The sequence below is a fragment of the Tauraco erythrolophus genome, chromosome 1 (genome assembly GCF_009769465.1).
Source record: "Tauraco erythrolophus isolate bTauEry1 chromosome 1, bTauEry1.pri, whole genome shotgun sequence".
NCBI classification, from domain to species: domain Eukaryota; kingdom Metazoa; phylum Chordata; class Aves; order Musophagiformes; family Musophagidae; genus Tauraco; species Tauraco erythrolophus.
This window is the reverse complement of record NC_141465.1, coordinates 1,783,051-1,802,588: the sequence shown is the minus strand read 5'-3', so window position 1 is coordinate 1,802,588 and position 19,538 is coordinate 1,783,051. Positions and strand designations below refer to the sequence as shown.

Here is a 19,538-nt window from a genome sequence, read left to right as displayed (position 1 = left end):
GCACGTTTTTTGTGGGGATTTTTTTTGCACACAGTTAATAAAAACGAATTCTCCACGCCCTTCCTGCCACGCTGAGCTCCAGCGAACGTCAAGTTTCGTACTAATATCCATGGAATATCGTGACACCACAGTATGTTTTCAGGAGAGTAAAGAGATTTTTGTTTGCACACCCTCCTCCCAAGCGTAACACCGCCCCGAGTGCTAAAAAACGATAATAAGAAAGAAAAATAGTGGTGCTCGTCATGATGTGGGTCTCAACACCAGCTCCTACGTTTTTTTTTAAATAAACGTTTTTTAAATCAAACGGTAAGAGCGGCGCGCTGTCACACAGCAGTGTGCTTCCGCAGGGGACAGGCTGGAGGGGGGCCCAGCCCCAGAGTGTTACGTTTGTGGGATAATTTGATTGTATCAAACACGGGAGCAAGTGTGATTATGGAGCAGAACAGGCCCAGGATCAGGCCCGGGATCAGGCCCAAGATCAGGCCCAGGCCCAGGCCCAGGATCAGGATCAGGACCAGGACCAGGATCAGGATCGGGCCCAGGATCAGGCCCAGGCCCAGGATCAGGATCAGGACTAGGACTAGGATCAGGATCGGGCCCAGGATCAGGATCAGGATCGGGCCCAGGATCAGGCCCGGGATCAGGCCCAGGCCCAGGATCAGGACCAGGACCAGGATCAGGATCAGGATCAGGATCAGGCCCAGTATGAGGACCAGGATCAGGCCCACGCCCAGGATCAGGATCAGGACCAGGACTAGGACTAGGACTAGGACCAGGACCAGGATCAGGCCCAGGCCCAGGATCAGGCCCAGGACCAGGCCCAGGATCAGGACCAGGACTAGGATCAGGATCACGCCCAGGCCCAGGATCTGGATCAGGATCTGGATCTGGATCAGGCCCAGGATCAGGATCAGGATCGGGATCAGGACCAGGACTAGGACCAGGCCCAGGATCAGGACCAGGCCCAGGATCAGGATCAGGATCAGGATCTAGATCCGGATCAGGACCAGGATCAGGATCTGGATCCGGATCAGGATCAGGCCCAGGACTAGGATCAGGATCACACCCAGGCCCAGGATCAGGATCAGGCCCAGGATCAGGATCGGGATCAGGACCAGAATCAGGCCCAGGCCCAGGACCACGACCAGGATCGGGCCCTGTCCCCATCTCACGCCCGTTGGTCGCGCGCCGCCCGCCCCGCGCGCCCGTTGCCCGCGAATAACCCCTGCCCGCCCCGCCCCGCCCCCTCCCTGCGCGGCTCTCTCCTGTCCCGCCGCAGCCAATGGGCAGCCGGGCTCCGCCCCCTCCGCCTGGCCCCGCCCCCAGCCTCCCGCCGCCGGCCCCGCCCCCCGCGAGCGCCTTCTCCAATCATTGGCCAGCGAGGACAGCCCCAGCGGCACCGCCCACTCGCGGGGTAACCTTTGCCTTAGTGAGCGCGGGGCCCTGCCCCGCTGCCACCGGCTGTCCAATCGGAGGCGTCGTGGGGGCGTGGCCGGCGCGGCTCAGCCAATGGGCGCGCAGGGGGCCGCGAGCGGTGCGGGGGCCGCGGTGGCTGGTGCCGCTGCCGGGTTTGAGCAGCGACCGGCCGGCGGGGCGGCCGGCGGAGAAGATGGCGGTGGCGGGGTCCGGCTGGGGCCTGGCCCGGTTCGCCGAGGCCCTGGGCTCGTCGGAGCAGGCGCTGCGCCTCATCGTGTCCATCCTGATGGGTAAGGGAGGGCGACAGGGCGCGGCGGGCACCGGGGGGGGGGAACGGGTCCGGCGCCCCAGGCACGGCGTCCTGCCCGCCGTGGGGCCGGGCCGCTCCGCCGCCGTGCCGTGCCGAGCGGGGGCCGCGTTGCCGGCGCGGAGCCGCGCCTGTGTCAGCGCCGCCGTGCCAGGCCACGTGTGGAGCCGGCGGGCGATCCCCCCCCACCCCCCGCCCCGCCGCCACCGGGCTCGCCCCGCCCCGGCCCGACCAGCGGAGCGTGGCGGGCGCCCGGGGAGCTCGGGACGTGCCTCGAGGTGGCAGCCCGGGGCGACCCTCCGGCTCTCCCGGTGGAGAGGGGGAGCCCCCCGCGAGCGGGACGGCCGAGCCGGTGGGTTTCCCCGCGGGAGGCGGGGGTGCCGGCATCCCGTCGGCGTGCTGCGGAGCGAGCCCGGTGCGGGTCCGCGTCCCGAGCGGTGGTTTGGGCACAGCGACTCTGTTTGCAGTTATTCCGGTGGCTTTGCGCGAGTGCCAGGTGCGGCGTGTGCATCAAATTCCCCCCCCCCGAGCGTGTGTCGGGAGGGGTGGGCGCTTGGGAATCATAGAATCATGGAATGGTTTGGGTTGGAAGCGACCTCGAAGATCATCCAGTTCCAACTCCCCTGCCATGGGCAGGGACACCCTCCACCACACCAGGTTGCCCAAAGCCTCATCCAACCTGGCCTGGAACACTTCCAGGGAATCTCCGTGCCCCTCCAAGGTGTCACCTTGTCCGAGCGCAGGGACGAGTGTCCCTGCCAAGGAACATTATTAGCACCTGCAGCAATCATGGAACTATGTGGGAGCGGCGTGTCGGCGTGGGGACTACCAGGTAGGGTGAGCAGAGCCTGCTGGCTCAGTGGCCAGAAGAACTGGGATGTTGTGCTGGGCTCCACCTGCGGTGCGAGGCGTGTTGCCAGACACATGTTGCTTGTGCTGATCTAAACATGAGATGGTTAAGTCACGTGTAAAACGGTTAAGGCGGGGCTGGAGTTACGATAAGGGAGTAGTAAAGTGTAGGAAAGTGTTACACCAAAACATTATAGCCCTGAAAACGTTAATTCAAGTGTGTGTGTACACGCTGTCTACGTCAATCTCTGAAGATGCCTAGTGAAACTTTGGGGTTTGAGAGCTTTTGATGGTGTAGTCACCCAGCAGAAAGGAAATACAAGGCTTTTTTCCAGACCTAAAAGTATATTTGAAGGGATACAGGTGCTACTGTGTGAGCTGTCAAAATAGAGTTAATTTGGGTAATTGGAAGTATAATTTTTAAAAAGGGGTGTGAGAAAAGTTGTGTCACTTCATAACTGTGGTCTGGACCGGACTTGCTTCTGCCTGATTTAGTCTATGGGGTGTGAGATCAAGCTGAACCAAAAGTGGGGTGTGAGATCAAACTGAACCGAAACTGGGGTGTGAGATCAAACTGAACCAAAACTGGGGTGTGAGATCAAACTGAACCAAAACATTCTTCACACCAAGGGTAGATGTAAGAGATTGAACTGACTGCTATTTCGAACTTAACTTAGAAGCTAGTTGAACTTAACTTCTTCTACAAAGAAGAAATGAAGTAACAGGAAACATACAGAACATGTGCGTGAGTGAGTGTGGATTGATCCAGCAGCTCCCACAGCTGATCAGGAAAGGTCCTTTCATTTCTCCTCTGTCTGTCTCTGGTACTTTAATTGCGATCTGATTGAATTTACTTGGCTGGCAGAAACCTAAACCAGAAAAAGCAGATAGTTTACTCTTGGATTAGTCAACTGAACCCACCAGGTGACTGGTCTGACAAGTACTGGTGCAGAAGAGGTGTTGGGAAGTGTGTGTGGAGGCAGATGCCTGCAGTAGAGCGATGCACCTTGAACGTACTCTCAGAGTTCCTTCTTCGTTGTTACTAGCAGTGGGCTAGAAGATGACACTGGAAGACTGTTTCCTGCTCGGAGTCCTATGGTTGAGCAAAACCACTTATTTCTTTGAAATGAACAGCAGATAATGATCATCTTGACGGTACGAAGAGGTGCCCGCTGCGGTCGATGGATTCATAAAGTCTGAGATCCGTGTGCGGCGTTGCAAACGTTCCGCGCGCAGTGGTGTCACTGAAGCCACCCAGCTGGCACGGCATCCCTTCGTGGTGTAGGCCACTGTCTGTTTGGCATAAAGTCTTCATGGATCTTTGTAATTTGTATTAAAAGTGTGGGGATCAGGGACTGGGAACCCACTCACATCTCTTTCCCCTACATACCTCAAATGTGTACCAAGCCAGGAGGCTAGAGCTGGATCCTTCCTTGTCCTTTCTCCCTGGCTCAGTGTCTCTTAATTACATGCAATTAAAGGCATGGCTTCAGATGAAGGCGTGCAGAACAGCCTTGCCTGTGGTCGGGTACTCGTGCCCCTACGCAGGCAGAGCGGATCGACTTGGGCTTTCCTCCTTAATGGATGGGTAGTAAAGCGTTACACCATTACACTAAAAGGCAGGGCCAAGCACCACTCCAGAGCAACGTGAGAGGAGAGTGAGAAGAGTTCCTAATCCAGCACTAGCCTTAAAAGAAATGTTTAATTGCAGCTTAGGTTACGGTTTGATGCAACTGAAAGCCTTGAGCCTGTTGGTAATGCAGCTAGCGCCGAGCGCCACTTCGTAGGACAGCGTGGGGAATAAGGGAAAGGCGTTTCTAAAAGCTGGGAAGGGCGTCAGGATGAGGTATGGCTTTTCCTTCACTTCCTCCATTTCAGGTGTTTGCGTAGATTCAGGAAGAAAATTATTTTTGTTGGCTGCAGCTCGCGCTGCTGAATGATTTCGGAAGAAGTCCGTGAGGATGGAGCGCAGCACGCTGTTCCGAAGATGGATTAAAAAGTTGTTGCTTGTTTCTCCCTCTGTGGTGCAGTTCACCATCTAGACTGAGCAGTTCTACTGTGACAACCGTTTCTAGGGTTTTACTGTTCAGGAGATCACCAGAAACGGGTAAAAATAGCCTCCTGAGAAAGAGGAAGAATCGTGAAGGACTTCGCAACCTCTCACATTAATTTCTGGAAAAAGCTGAATTATTGTTGCAAAAACAGTCTGCATGGACTCTCTTGATTCAGAATGAGAGTGTTGTCTTCATCATGATCTGACATAGGTGAAAGAGGTCATTTAAACCAGTTAACTTTCTGCCACTATGGAAAAAAAAATTTAAACGTAGGGGAGAACAAGGGCAGGAGAAAGACGGAAGGAAGAGCAGCTAAGACCAAAACTGGGAGTAGTCCTGAAGGACACCCTGTTTTCTCAGGGAACAGTGGCAGGGGTGCTGTGCTGCATTATAGGGGGTTTGGTCACAGCTTGGTGTTTAAATCAGAGACACCTTTTGTACATCCTGCAATTCGGAAGCGAAGCATACAACTGGAATGGAGTCCATCACTTAGATTGTACAAGGCTAAAAACTTACTTCAGGCTTCCCGTACGTGGAAATTGGTGTAAATGACCTTTGAAGAAATTAAGCTGCAATTTGGCAGTATTATCAACAGCAGGAATACTTGGAGCATAGTCCTGGGCGCTGTCATTTAAAAATTGTGGTATGTCTGGTACACTAACGCCTGTCAATCATACAAAAATGTCTTTTGAGAGATGGGCTCTACCTTGCATTCTTCAGTAGGTCCAGGGCCCAGCGTTCCCCCAGGAGAAACTCTGTCTTCAGGTCATCATGGAGGACACCAACGTGCAAAGGAGAGGAGAAGGTTTCTGTGCTGCTGCTCTTGTCCTCCCAGGAGAGGAGACAGATTTCTTTCCCGCTGTCACCACCCAAAGCGTGAGCCAAGATGCAGGAGGCCTCGTGGCACCCTGTATTTAAGACTTTAGGTTGATATTATGTCTTGCTGGCTGGATGATCCCAAAGAATTAAAGGTGTTTATGTGGCCATACTATTACACAGTGGCTTGCAAGCTGCCTGGCATGTTCTGCTGCGTAATATGGAGGGGGGCCAACATGCTGTCGAGAGCCCTGAGCCAGAACTGCCCCTGCTGATGTGCCCAGACCTGCCAGGAGAAGCACTGGGGAAGCGTTCCCTCCGCTACGGACATAGCACTGGCCTGCAGAAAGTAACACGTTCCTACTGAGTAGATGCCAGAAACCAGCTGCTTTGCTTGCAAGTGGTCTTATCTCCTCCTCTTCTACTTCTTACCAGTTTTTTTTTACATCCTCTGCTTATTCCTGCTCTCTGCATCCTGAAGATTTTTAGGCTCAGTGAAATTCTCCCTGTGGTCACCCATAGCTGTGTTTTAGCACAAATCAAGTCCTCAGCTGGTCAGCCAAGCAAGAACCTTACTGAGGGGGAGGCAGACAACGGATTCCAATAGGTAAGAGAGAGGAGAAGAAGCTGTAAGAGGCAGCACCATCCTGTCACAGGAGCTAAAACCAGCCCTGTCACAGAGCACTCCTTTTTTAAACTCTTAACTTCAAATACATCTTATTCCTTAAAAAAAGAGAGCGCTGTGTAATGTTGCACACTGGCTGCGTCTACATTAGCAAGTAAAATGGCACAGCAGGAGCAGGTCTGGAGAGCAGACTAGTTTGTGTGCAGCACCCGATGTCCTCACTGCGTGGGTTTTGGGTGTTTACTTTGGATTTGCTTCCGTCGGGTCAGGCTGAGCACCCGTTTTCAGTTCAGTTTCGTCGGAAAAGAGTCCGGTTCTCAGCTTTTGAAGTGGTTCTGCTGGGCAAAACTAAGGCACCAGGCTTAGTTGGTCCACTTGGACTTCAGATGTGCGCTCCTGAGCTGAATTAAAAGACTCCTGTATATGCAGCACCCGGTGTTAAACGAGGTGGGAGACTTCTGCAGTATCGTAGACGGAAAAAGGGAATACCTTTGGAGTGAAAATACTGGGTAGGGTGATATTTTAACCTGTCTCTTTCCTGTTGTCCCCTTCCTTTTACTTTTAGCATTCTTCTAAGAAAACGGAGCCACCTGATCTGCGAGATGTTAGCAAAGGTGGGATTAACTGATCAGGAGAAGGGGAAAGACATTCTGATCTGTTCTCTTGAAGATGAAACGAAGCTAGCGCGTGTGAAAGCGGGAATGAAGGGAGCGGAGATGAAAAGAATGTTTCTGGTGTTCTTTTTTGCAGCTTTATCTGTGGAAAAAGACAGGCATCTTAATCACCCGTTCCAGAAGATGGCAAACTTGACAGTGCTATTTTTGCTTGGAATTAGTAGAACTTTCCTGCTGCTTAATCCAGCCTCTTGATCGTTTACTTCTTTTGCTCAATTCCATTCTTGTGTCCATGGGCAAGCTGGGTGGCCCGTTGCTCTCCCAGGTGGCCGTGGCAAAGAAGCTGACCTTGTCCTCTCCTTCCAGCGCTGAGGTTCTCTTACCCAGAGAGCATCCTCTTGTTCCTGTGAAGGAAACCAAAAAAAATAAGAGGGATTTATCATCATCATCAGCGTGTCTTGGCTAATTTATCCCTTTGATATCAATTGCTAATTCCCTTCCGTAGAAAGTCTATCTAGAGGCAAAAAATCAGCTCGGCGTGCAGGCTGCTGTTCAGCTCCATGGTGCATAGAGAAGGAGAGTTACTTGGGATCTGAGGGTCACCTTCTGCTTTCTGCTGGAGCGTTGCAGCTGGTTTCCAGCCTTGGCATCAGCTCTGCCCGAGGGAGCTGTGCAAGAGGAGTTGAGTTTGGCAGAACTCGGCAGCACGGAGCGGGCACTCCGGTTCTGTTGCTTCTGCAAAAGCAAAGCAGCGCGGCATCCTGCGGCGCCGGCGTGCCCGAATGTGGCAGCGAGCTTGCCAGGTGGCAACCGTAGCTTCAAAACCTGCTCTCCTGCTCCTGCTGTGCTAATTCAGGCTGCTTCAAGAAGCCCGTGGTGGGGCGGGAGTTCTGCCATCGTGATGGGCAGGAATAGCTCGTTATTTAAGAGATATTTTGTGAGCGTTCAGAAAGGCACGGACCGCGGCAGAGTGGTGCCCGGTCTACCGGTGCCCAGATTCTACCGTGGTAGAATCATAGAATCATGGAATGGTTTGGGCTGGAAGGGACCTCGAAGATCATCTAGTTCCAACCCCCCTGCCATGGGCAGGGACACCCTCCACTACACCATGTTGCCCAAAGCCTCATCCAACCCGGCCTTGGACACTTCCAGGGATGGGGCAGCCACAACTTCTCTGGGCAACCTGTGCCAGTGCCTCACCACCCTCAGAGGGAAGAATTTCTTCCTTAGATCCAATCGAAATCTCCCCTCTTTCAGTTTAAAGCCATTGCCCCGTGTCCTGTCACTACACACCCTTGTCCAAAGCCCCTCTCCAGCTTTCCTGTAGCCCCTTTAGGTACTGGAAGGCTGCTAGAAGATCAGCCCGGAGCCTTCTCTTCTCCAGGCTGAACAGCCCCAACTCTCTCAGCCTGTCTCCATAGCAGAGGTGCTCCAGCCCTTGCATCATCTCCATGGCCTCCTCTGGACCCGCTCCAACAGCTCCATGTCCTTCTTGTGTTGGGGACTCCAGAGCTGAACACAGGTGGGGTCTCAGGAGAGCAGAGCAGAGGGGCAGAATCCCCTCCCTCGCCCTGCTGCCCACACTGCTCTGGATGCAGCCCAGGACACGGTTGGCTTTCTGGGCTGCCAGCGCACGGTGCCAGCTCATGTTGAGCTTCTCATCCACCAGCACTCCCAAGTCCTTCTCCTCAGGGCTGCTCTCAATCCATTCCCCGCCCAGCCTGTCCTTGTGCTTGGGATTGCCCCGACCCACGTGCAGGACCTTGCACTTGGCCTTGTTGAACTTCATAAGGTTCTCACAGGCCCACCTCTCCAGCCTGTCCAAGTCCCTCTGGATGGCATCCCTTCCCTCCAGCGTGTCCACCACACCACACAGTTGGTGTCACCAGAAAACATGCTGAGGGTGCACCCAATCCCACTGCCCATGTCGCCAACAAAGATGTTAAATGGCACTGGTCCCAGTACTGACCCCTGAGGAACACCACTCGTCACTGGCCTCCACTTGGACATTGAACTGTTGATTGCAACTCTTTGAGTGTGACCATCCAGCCAATTCCTTATCCACCGAGTGGTCCATCCATCAAAACCATGTCTTTCCAGTTTAGAGACAAAAATCAGTCCTCGGCATCCGCTGCCGTTCGGCGGTTAAAGGTTACGTCTGCAGTGTGGAACTGGCCCCGTTGTGTAACCGAGAAAATTATCTTGTTTGCAGCAAAACTGTGACTAAATTGCAGTCCAGAGTACTGCCGAGTTGCTCTGGATATGGGAAGAATTCAGACCACGGATGTGACTTTTGATCGGAAACAGCGCCCGTGTAGCACGAGATTGGGATTTAAATTTATGGCTTTTTAAAAACATATATGCTGAGCATCCTGGTAGCTCTCTGTTTGCAAGGGCTTGTAACTCTTTCTGCTTCAGAGCAGCATTATTGGGACCATGACATGATCTTCTGTGCAGAGCTATCCATGGAGTATCCATGACAAGTGAGATGGATCTTTTAAAGAGCAGGAACATTAGTTGGGGATGGGAGAAAATAGATAAAATGTACCCCAAGGTTCTAAAAGCCAGACATGATAGTATTCAGCAAGGGCTGGAGCTGAAAAACAGATTTTTTTTTATATTTTTTTTCTGATGAAAATGGAATGTTTTGCAAGATTGTGCTGATTTTTGAGAGAGGGAAATCCTTGAAAATGTGATTTTAAAACCATAAGTGTCGACGAATGACCATAAATGGTGCTTTGCATGTATTTCTGATCTGATCTTTCCTCCTCTTGCTCAAAGGGGGGAAAAACACTTTTCCATGGTAAACCCCAGTATTTTAACTTTTGATCTACACTGATCAATTTTTTTTACTTTTTTTTTATCACTTCCTATTTCACAAAGCCAGGTGTTAACATGTTCATTAAACTTCAGCAGGAAAATTGACAAAATTGAAAAAAGAATCCCTGTGTATATGTGTGTGTGTATAAGGCTGATAGACAATATTTCTTTCCTTTTTCCTTTTTCCTTTTTCCTTTTTCCTTTTTCCTTTTTCCTTTTTCCTTTTTCCTTTTTCCTTTTTCCTTTTTCCTTTTTCCTTCCTTTTCCTTCTTTCTTCCTTTTCCTTCTTTCTTCCTTTTCCCTTCTTTCTTCCTTTTCCCTTCTTTCTTCCTTTTCCCTTCTTTCTTCCTTTTCCCTTCTTTCTTCCTTTTCCCTTTTTTCTGTTTTCTTTTTCCTTTCTTTTTCCTTTCTTTTTCCTTTCTTTTTCCTTTCTTTTTCCTTTCTTTTTCCTTTCTTTTTCCTTTCTTTTTCCTTTCTTTTTCCTTTCTTTTTCCTTTCTTTTTCCTTTCTTTTTCCTTTCTTTTTCCTTTCTTTTTCCTTTCTTCTTCCTTTCTTCTTCCTTTCTTTTTCCTTTCTTTTTCCTTTCTTTTTCCTTTCTTCTTCCTTTCTTCTTCCTTTCTTCTTCCTTTCTTCTTCCTTTCTTCTTCCTTTCTTCTTCCTTTCTTCTTCCTTTCTTCTTCCTTTCTTCTTCCTTTCTTCTTCCTTTCTTCTTCCTTTCTTCTTCCTTTCTTCTTCCTTTCTTCTTCCTTTCTTCTTCCTTTCTTCTTCCTTTCTTCTTCCTTTCTTCTTCCTTTCTTCTTCCTTTCTTCTTCCTTTTCCTTTTTCATGTGAATTGCTCTAATTCTTTGAGTTACTCCTGTATACCCAAAGAGCCCGTGTGATGAACTCTCCTTGCTGATTCCCTCTTTGCCCCTCAGCTGGCGTTCAGGGACGGCAGAGGCATGTATCCCCGATTCAGGTGCCGGAGCAGGGAGGGAAAGGGACGGTTTGGGTACAGCATTTTGTAGGGGAATGGAGGAACCGGCCGGCCGGGCGTGCAGGAGCAAGGTTGCCAGGCTCCGTGGGCAAGGGGCCGTGGTATGTGGGGCTGGCCAGCCGCTCAGACCAACAAAGCAGCCTGTGGCGTGGAAAGCGGGACACAAAAGGAGGAAGGAAGAGGAAGAAGGAGGCAGGGAGGACCGACAGAGGGGTGGCAAGAGGCTGAGGAAATGGGGAGCAGCAGCTCGGTGCCCAGGAGCAGCAGGTACACCGCTGGGCTCAGCAGAGCATGCTGCGGGCCGGGATCTAGGAGGGAGCAAAAAGTCCCAAACTGCTTCCCAGGGGATTTGAAGGGACAGAAAGGACCTCGAAATAGCTGCGGTCATGCCAGCTAGCACCGACGGGCTGCAATCCATGCGTTTGACATAACGTGATGGAGTTTCTCCTTTCTCACAGTAGTGTCCAGATTTGGCCTTGCTTATTGGAAACCTTCCATCCATCAGACACTCCTCGGTAGAATGTGCATTTCATCACCTTTTATTCCTGCTCTGTAGAAAACATGACTACCCATTAGTGGTATTACTAAATATTATTACTATTACATTACTATTACTCCATTAGTGCAAGTAGCAGAGATCCATCCACTGCTTTGGATTTCAGCTAGGCTAACAAGCAGTGTGGATGCCAGTATTGTGGTATGCGATGAATTTCCTTTTCTTTTTTTTTTGGTAGAAGAGACTTTTTCGGTTTGTTTTTAATCAGGATAAAAGAACACAAGCTTGCAAAGTAAACCAAAAAGTTACGAAACGCCAGAATTCAAGTTGCTTCTGCTATCCCAGTTCAGATCGTTGTGCACGTGCCTTTAGAAACAAGAAATGTTTGACTGACATGAACAGACTTCACGTACTTGTGAGATGGACGATGCTTCCTGTGTCATAAATATATTAAAAATATATTTATGGCATGCTGTGTGAACCTCACCTAGATGACAGAATTTAATTTACTCGTGGGTTTCCGTATGGGGCTTCTCACCGTACTGCCAGAGTGCTTCATAATTGTTTGCTTCTCACTAGAGCCACAGATGAATCATCTGGAGGCATTCCTAGATTAGTCTGGGACCTAACACACAGAAAATGCAAGGAAAAAAATTCCTTCCGCTTCTCTTGGCCAGCAGGTCGAGGGAGGTGATTCTCCCCCTCTACTCTGCCCTCGTGAGACCTCACTTGGAGTACTGCGTCCAGTTCTGGAGTCCCCAACATAAGAAGGACATGGACCAGTTGGAGAGGGTCCAGAGGAGGGCCACGAAGATGATAAGAGGGCTGGAGCACCTTTCCTATGAGGACAGGCTGAAAGAGTTGGGGCTGTTCAGCCTGGAGAAGAGGAGGCTCCGGGGTGACCTTATAGCGGTCTTCCAGTACCTCAAGGGGGCCTACAGGAAAGATGGGGAGAGGCTGTTCAGGAGGGCCTGTTGTGATAGGACAAGGGGTAATGGTTTTAAAATAGAGGGAGGTAGATTCAGATTGGATATTAGGAAAAAATTTTTTACCATGAGAGTTGTAGAAGACTGGAACAGGTTGCCCAGAGAGGTGGTGGATGCTCCATCCCTGGAGACGTTCAAGGCCAGGTTGGCCGAGGCCCTGAGCAACCTGATCTAGTTGGAGATATCCCTGTTCCTTGCAGGGGGGTTGGACTAGATGACATTTGAAGGTCCCTTCCAGCCCTAACCATTCTATGATTCTATGATTCTTAGCTGCTCCATATGAAATGCTTCTGACTTGGATTTTTTCAAAAATAATACATGCATAGTCTCAGTGGATTTCAGCTGCAGCTTTGTGTGCCAGTAGTTCACAAATCAGATGCAAATCTGAAGTTGGAGAGTTAGAAAAGAAAGAGTATACTACTGGAGGTCACCTGAGGAACTCTGGGATTAAAGCTGGTCGGCGTCATGTAAGAGCTCCTTGAGGTGGGAGCAGGGATTGAATTTTTTAGGAAGACTTAACGGTATTAACCATAAAATTCCCTTCTTCTCATCTTTTTTATTTATTTTTTTTTAATCTAGCTTCTTGCCAAATTCAGTGTATTTGTCACAGAATTTGGAAATGAATCGGAGACTAAAGTCTGATTCACATATTTCAGCATTATCCATCTCATGTATTGAATGAGGCCAGAAACTGTAAACCTGGAATTTCTTGTGCTTCGGTGTCAACTCTGATATGATTACCTTCCCGTTAAAATATTTTCTTCCGTGTAATATACAGAGTAATTCATAGAATCATAGAATGGTTCGGGTTGGAAGGGACCTCAAAGATCATCCAGTTCCAACCCCCCTGCCATGGGCAGGGACACCCTCCACTACACCAGGTTGCCCAAAGCCTCATCCAGCCTGGCCTGGAACACTTCCAGGGATGGGGCAGCCACAGCTTCTCTGGGCAACTATCTCCCGAGATGGAAATACAGTAACGGGAACGTATACCATGACCTGTGGCGATGGTGGGTCTGTGTAAAGTACATGTTCCTAACAACATGCTCAAGAGAGCTGCAGTCTGGACCATTACAATGCTTGTCTACACTAATTTACAACTCTCTCATCTCTTTCTTTTCTCCTCTATTCAGGATATCCTTTTGCCTTGTTCCAGCGCTATTTCCTCTTCCAGAAGGAGACCTACCTCATCCATCTCTACAATGTGTTCACAGGACTCTCCATTGCTTACTTCAATTTTGGTAAGATGAGTTTGGGCAGAGAGAGCTGCCTGGCCCAGGGCGTGCTGCGGTTTGGGAGGACCCATAATGGGAAAATGTCATTTCTACTTCATCTCTCTCTCTTTCCCGTCCCACAGGGATGCAGTTCTTTCATTCCCTGCTATGTGTCCTAGTCCAGTTCCTCATACTGAGATTAATGGGTCGCACAATCACTGCCGTCTTCACCACGTTCTTCTTTCAGATGGTAAAACTCTCTCTCTTACCGTGTCAGTTTGTAGAAGGGAGCCCTCTGTTCAGTTTTGCACTTCCCAGTAGCAACTGTGGGTGGAAAAGTGGAGACAGATCAAAACCAGCTGGAGGAATTAGTTTAAATAACCCGAACAATGGTTTCTTTCAGACATACCTTATGGCTGGGTATTACTTCACAGCCACAGAGCATTATGACATCAAGTGGACAATGCCACATTGTGTCCTGACACTCAAGTTGATTGGTGAGTGACACCTCCTTCCTATGTCTTCCACTCTGCAAGCTGTGCCTCAGGGAAGAGACAGGGCTTCAAATAATTGTTTCTCACCTCTAGGTCTGGCCATCGATTACTATGATGGAGGAAAAGATCCGGTGAGTGAGACACCATGTCTCCTTCCTTCCCTCCTCCCCTCTTCCTTGTCATTCCAGTGAGCTAGAGGTCAGAAAATGAAGTTCAAAGGATGCGAGTTAGCAAGCTGCATTCATTGTTTGGTAAAAGCCATAGTTGAGAGGGGAGTGTTGGTGAGTGTCTGAGGGCACTGAACTCTGGAGTGGAAATAAATCATCTAGAACAGAGACAGTAGTGATTAGAGATGGACAAAAGTCGTTTCGATTATGTCAGAATATTATTCTGCCCCCTTCCAAATCCCCCACCACCTCCTTCCCCTAAATCTGTTGCTTTAGATTCCCCATCCCTCATGCTCCGTGTCTTGTGGGCAGCGTACCTTCAACTTGCAGACCGTCAGCACTGGATCCCAGTTCCCATCTTCCTTTCCTTCGTTTAGTCTTACCATGTCCTTGTGGATGGTTGCCCTTTACCATTTGTTACGGCCCCGGCTTTAGAGCAGTTGAAACAGTGGGAGAAGTCGCACGTCACAGTGTGTGGGAGAGGACACAACACTTGCTACAGACACTTAATCCTTCTCCAAGTATCTGTGTTCCTTGTCTCCTGTTTGGGGCCTGACCTGGTCTGTAGCGTCCATGGAATCACTGCTGACTGCAAGGACACAAGGTTGAGCTGAAATTTCCTAAGCTGAAGTTTCAAGTATTTACAGCCAAGGAATTCTTGCATCAAAAAGTAGGAATTGTAGGACGTTAAGGTCTTGGGAGAGCACATGGAATTGCAGGCAGGGACTGGTAGAGGTCAGATACTATGCTGGTGGGGATGCGTGTCAACAGATCCCTTCCATGTTTTGAGCTGATTTGGGAATAGAGATCTGTGCCACTGGTCTCAACCATTGGATCTTGTTGCTGTTTAGAGGAGGGGGGATAGAGAGGGCTGGGGAGAGGAATGGACATGAAGTACGAAGTGTAAAGTTCCATATAGGTGGAGAGCAAGAACTGAGACTGTTAAGGAGGTAGGCTGAGAACACAGCGTCCAGAGCTACTATGAGATCCCCTAGGATGATGTTAATGCCACTCCCTTTGGTGCAGGAGTTGCTGACCCCTGAGCAGCGGCGCTTTGCTGTCCGGGGAGTTCCCACCTTGCTGGAGGTCTCAGGATTCTCCTATTTCTATGGTGCCTTCATGGTGGGGCCTCAGTTCTCCATGACAGACTATCAGAAACTGGCAAGGGGTGAGATGACTGACGTTCAAGGCCAGAGACCCAATAGGTAATAAAAAGCCACTTAGCTCCTCACCTTCCTAAGATCCCAGAATGCTGAATCCTCCACGTATTCCCTGCAGCAGAGTGCTTTCTTACCTGGACACTAAAGTACTGTGACCAAAAGTGATTTCTAAGACAAGGCAGTCTTTCCAAAGTTGCTCAAAACTCTCTGCTTAATGTCCTAGCATGGTTCCAGGGCATGAACATCAACAACTGTTGGACATCTTTAGTACCGACTCGGTCCCAGCCTGGTAATGGTGCTACCCTAGATTCCAAACGGAGGCATCTGCTGCAGTGGAACGTGGTGACTCCTTATCGCTACCTCCCCTACCTCCTCCTCTCCACTTCTGTTTTTAAAATTATGAGTTTGAAGGTTCTCTTTCCAAAGCTTTTCTTTGACCTGCTTGTTTTTCTTTCAGTTTTGTGCCTGCTCTCAAGCGCCTGAGTCTGGGTCTCTTGTTCCTAGTGACCTATACCTTGTCAAGCCTGTACATCTCTGATGAATACCTCATCTCAGATGATTATATGGTAGGTATGCATCTGGCAGTTCTGGGCCATGGAAGAATTCCACATGTCTGAAGGGCACTGGATCTAGTAGATTTTTTAATTTATTTTTTTTTTCAGTTTTGCCTCAATTTAAAAATAAGATAAATCAGCAAGTAGTGATAAGCCTTTCCACAAAGGATTTGGCTTTACTGCCTGCCCTGTGCATTCCAATTGATGCAGAACAGGAATGAACTGAACCAAATGAAAACTTTTACAAGCAGAGAATTAATCTTAGATGCTCCTGTTGGTTTTGGAAACCTAACATACGTATTTTGTGACCTTTTAATGACCTGCCATTTAACCATCACATGCAAAGAGCTTCACTACAGTAACTTGCAAGGCTTACTGGAATCTTTGAGGTTCTTGGACAACTCGTAACAAGTAATTCCTACCTGCAGATTATCAGTGTTTCTGTGTCAGTATGAATAAATGAGGGTGTAAATTCCACGATGATTATGCTAATCCCAGAGTTTTCCCAAAAAGTACCTATTTCAGCACAGCCAAATGTTACCAAAGGAAGGGGAATGATGTGTAAACGTGCAAAACCCAATAGCCTGGCAGTCCCGGCCATACAGCAGTCTCCACACAGCAGATTCAAATGGAAGACAGTGATGAGATCTCATCTTCTTCGTCTCATTATTGCCACCCAACTCCGTTTCTAATTTTTATTCTGTTTCACTCTTACCTCTGCAGGAGAAGCCTTTCTGGTTCCGTTGTGGTTACATATTGATCTGGGGCAAAATTATACTCTACAAATACGTAACTTGCTGGCTCGTTACGGTGAGTCTAGATGTTGTTCCAAAAGCAAGAGACAAACGAGCAAAGGTCACACCTTTGCAGCCACTTAGTATGCTCTTGGACTTAGCACTAAGTGGAAGTAATCCAAATATCTGGAGATGAGTGCAGGTCAGTTCAGCTTGCTTCACGTTAGCAAAGGCTAGCTAACTGAAAAGCAGGCAGTTTTTAATCCATTTGTTCCATCTGCAGTGGTGCTCTCCACTCAACACAGTGAGAGTCAGAGCTTCCCCAGCTCTGCCTTTCCAAAAAAAACCCAAACAGAGGCAATGTTTTCCTCTCATCTTCTTGTGAATCTTCTTCCATAGGAAGGCGTCTGCATCCTTGTTGGTCTGGGGTACAATGGGAAGGACCAGAATGGAAAGCCTTTGTGGGATGCCTGTGCCAACATGAAGGTCTGGCTGTATGAGACAACACCTTTGTTCACAGGGACCATTGCTTCTTTCAACACCAACACCAATGCTTGGGTGGCCCGGTGAGCAGGATGGAATTCCCTTTCTGTAGCGTGTCGGTAACGTCTGCGTCAACAGAACCCTCCTAGGGATCTGAGAGGGAGCACTAGAGGAAGAATTTGCCAGTTTTCAGTTCTCAAACTCTTTTTTGCCACGTTTTGCTGCTGTGCCATTTGAAACAGGTTACTGCGTTAGATCTTAGGGCAGTTCATTAATGCAGGCAAGCAGTTGGTGGCAGCAGGAGGGCAGAGGCTGGGATGGGACTACAGTGAGCCCTTCAGCCTGCCTGGTCAAACAGCTGCAGAACGGCTCTAACAGCTGGTTCCTACACCATGGAATGGTTTGGGTTGGAAGGGACCTTAAAGATCATCTAGTTCCAACCCCCTTGCCATGGGCAGGGACATCTTTCACTAGATCAGATTGCTCAAAGCCTCATCCAACCCGGCCTTGGACACTTCCAGGGATGGGGCAGCCACAGCTTCTCTGGGCAACCTGTGCCAGTGCCTCACCACCCTCAGAGGGAAGAATTTCTTCCTTAGATACAATTGAAATCTGCCCTCTTCCAGTTTAAATCCATTGCCCCATGTCCTGTCACTACACACCCTTGTCCAAAGCCCCTCTCCAGCTTTCCTGTAGCCCCTTTAGGTACTGGAAGGTCTCCCTGGAGCCTTCTCTTCTCCAGGCTGAACAGCCCCAACTCTCTCAGCCTGTCTCCATAGCAGAGGTGCTCCAGCCCTCTGCCTCCTGATGCTCCCTGTGTGATGACTCAACTGGGTTTTGGTTCGGCATTTGCTGGGACACACAAGTGAACTTTAAAGACAATTTCCGTGTGCGTTGTCAGACGAGCTGCTGTGCCCGTTAGCTGGGATTTCTGTAAGACAAGGGCTGAGGTACCTTTTGCCCTGGGTAAGGAGAGCTGTCTCGCTTTCCGTCACCGCAGGGCGTGCAAAGGTGTACGGTCCCCTGGGCCCGGCATCTCTGACATGGAGAGGGGAGGACAGACAATAAACTAGAAGCACTTTGTTTCTTTTCTGCTCTAGCTACATCTTCAAGCGTCTGAAGTTCCTGGGTAACAAACTGCTGTCACAGGCACTGGCCCTGTTCTTCCTGGCCGTTTGGCACGGGCTGCACTCTGGCTACCTGGTGTGCTTTCAAATGGAGTTGCTTATAGTCATCGTTGAAAGACAGGTGCGCTTTGTCTGACTTAGCAGAGTGGGGTGGCCTGCCTTAGCCTTCCCCCGTGAGTCTGGAAGCTGCCACGCTGAAGGCTTTGCTTGGATTAAATATGAAAAAAATAGCTGCTCCCTTAGGAATTAGTTTTCAAACGCGACACGGTTCTGTTCTCAACGAGTTCAGTAGGTTGCTGGCTTCTGCACAGGCAAGCTGTAAATTTATTGCAGAAGCTGAGAGGAAGAAAAGTGGAGAACGTGGCATGAGTAGAGGGCAACTGAAGTGCTTGGCAGCTGGAAAGGTTGGAGGACAAGCACGTGTCCTCCGTGTACAAGATCTCCCAGTACGGAGAGAACAATGTTCCATATTTAAACTGTTTTTTTTTAATTAAAACTTTGAGTAGGATGGGATACCTAGCTACTTTTTTGGACTAACTGCTTACTAAAATTCGTTTTACGCAGCTGGATAGATGCTTTGGCCCCAGAGCCTGCACATACAGCTGTAAGACATCCAACTGAGGAGAATTCTGTTTATTCTTTAAATCAGGCCATAAACCTTGTTCGGGACAGCCCTCCCCTAAGCGCTTTGGCCTCCATCACTGCCTTGCGGCCCATCTTCTACGTGCTGCAGCAGACTAACCACTGGATGTTCATGGGTTACTCCCTGGTGCCGTTTTGCCTTTTCACCTGGGACAAGTGGATGAAGGTATTTGGTAGCCGCAAACAGACAACCCGTGCGACCAATCCTTTTCCCTCCATGCCTCCTCCTACGTCCTTGGCTCAAAGCTGCTTGCTGATCCTTCACCCTGCCCTTCTCTTTGCAGGTGTACAGGTCTGTGTATTTCCTTGGCCATGTGATGTTCTTCACCTTATTACTGGTGTTGCCTTACATTCGCAGATTAATTGTGCCACGAAAAGAAAAGCTAAAAAAAGCAGAATAACAGCCAAAAGGTAAGGCTGTACTATGCAGAGAATCCCATGCTTGGGCTAGGAAGAGAAGCGGGGCAGCAATGTTACATCCCGAGGCGAAAGGCAAGCAAAACCCACCAAACCAAACGTAGCCCTTTTCTCTTTTTCAGATTATACCACCTGTGCATTTGTAGGAGTCGATTTAACACTCCAGAAGCAAAGCATCACCTGCCACGTTTGCTGTGTTGAAGTATGACTTTTTGTCAACGCAAGGAGGGGGAAAGGGAAAGCACAGGGTCAGAGACCCGAAAGGAGGGGAACGGAGTGAGCCTCCTTCCAGATCCTCCACCTTCTGTATGTTGCCTTATCTCTCTGCCGCCCTCCGAGGACACTCGTGTCTCTCCGCTGACGATTGTAAAACACTCAAGGCAGGCACTGTATTGGATTGGAGCCACCTTCTGACTTTTCTACGTTTGTCATCCAAGATAAAAATTGCTCCTGGTCTTTTTCATATCGGCTTCAGCTCCTTTCCTCTTGGGTGCCTCGGTGTGAATCACCGAGCAAGGTGATTCTACAGGACCGAGTAACTCCAGGAGCAGGGCACAGCTGAGAATTTCAGTGCTGGGACAGATACA

General features: G+C 49.5%; 1 protein-coding gene across 1 annotated transcript; it reads left to right on the top strand.

Annotated features, from left to right (window-relative positions):
* Positions 1-1,609: 1,609 nt before the first annotated feature.
* LPCAT3 (lysophosphatidylcholine acyltransferase 3) lies at positions 1,610-19,414 on the top strand. Its single transcript, XM_086613408.1, has 13 exons — positions 1,610-1,706; positions 13,093-13,200; positions 13,317-13,423; positions 13,577-13,670; positions 13,761-13,798; positions 14,861-15,039; positions 15,452-15,560; positions 16,272-16,358; positions 16,682-16,848; positions 17,866-18,013; positions 18,542-18,700; positions 18,819-18,945; positions 19,074-19,414. Exons 1-12 carry the CDS (start codon positions 1,610-1,612, stop codon positions 18,933-18,935), a joined length of 1,410 nt encoding a protein of 469 aa, XP_086469534.1. The 3' UTR covers positions 18,936-18,945; positions 19,074-19,414.
* Positions 19,415-19,538: the final 124 nt, after the last annotated feature.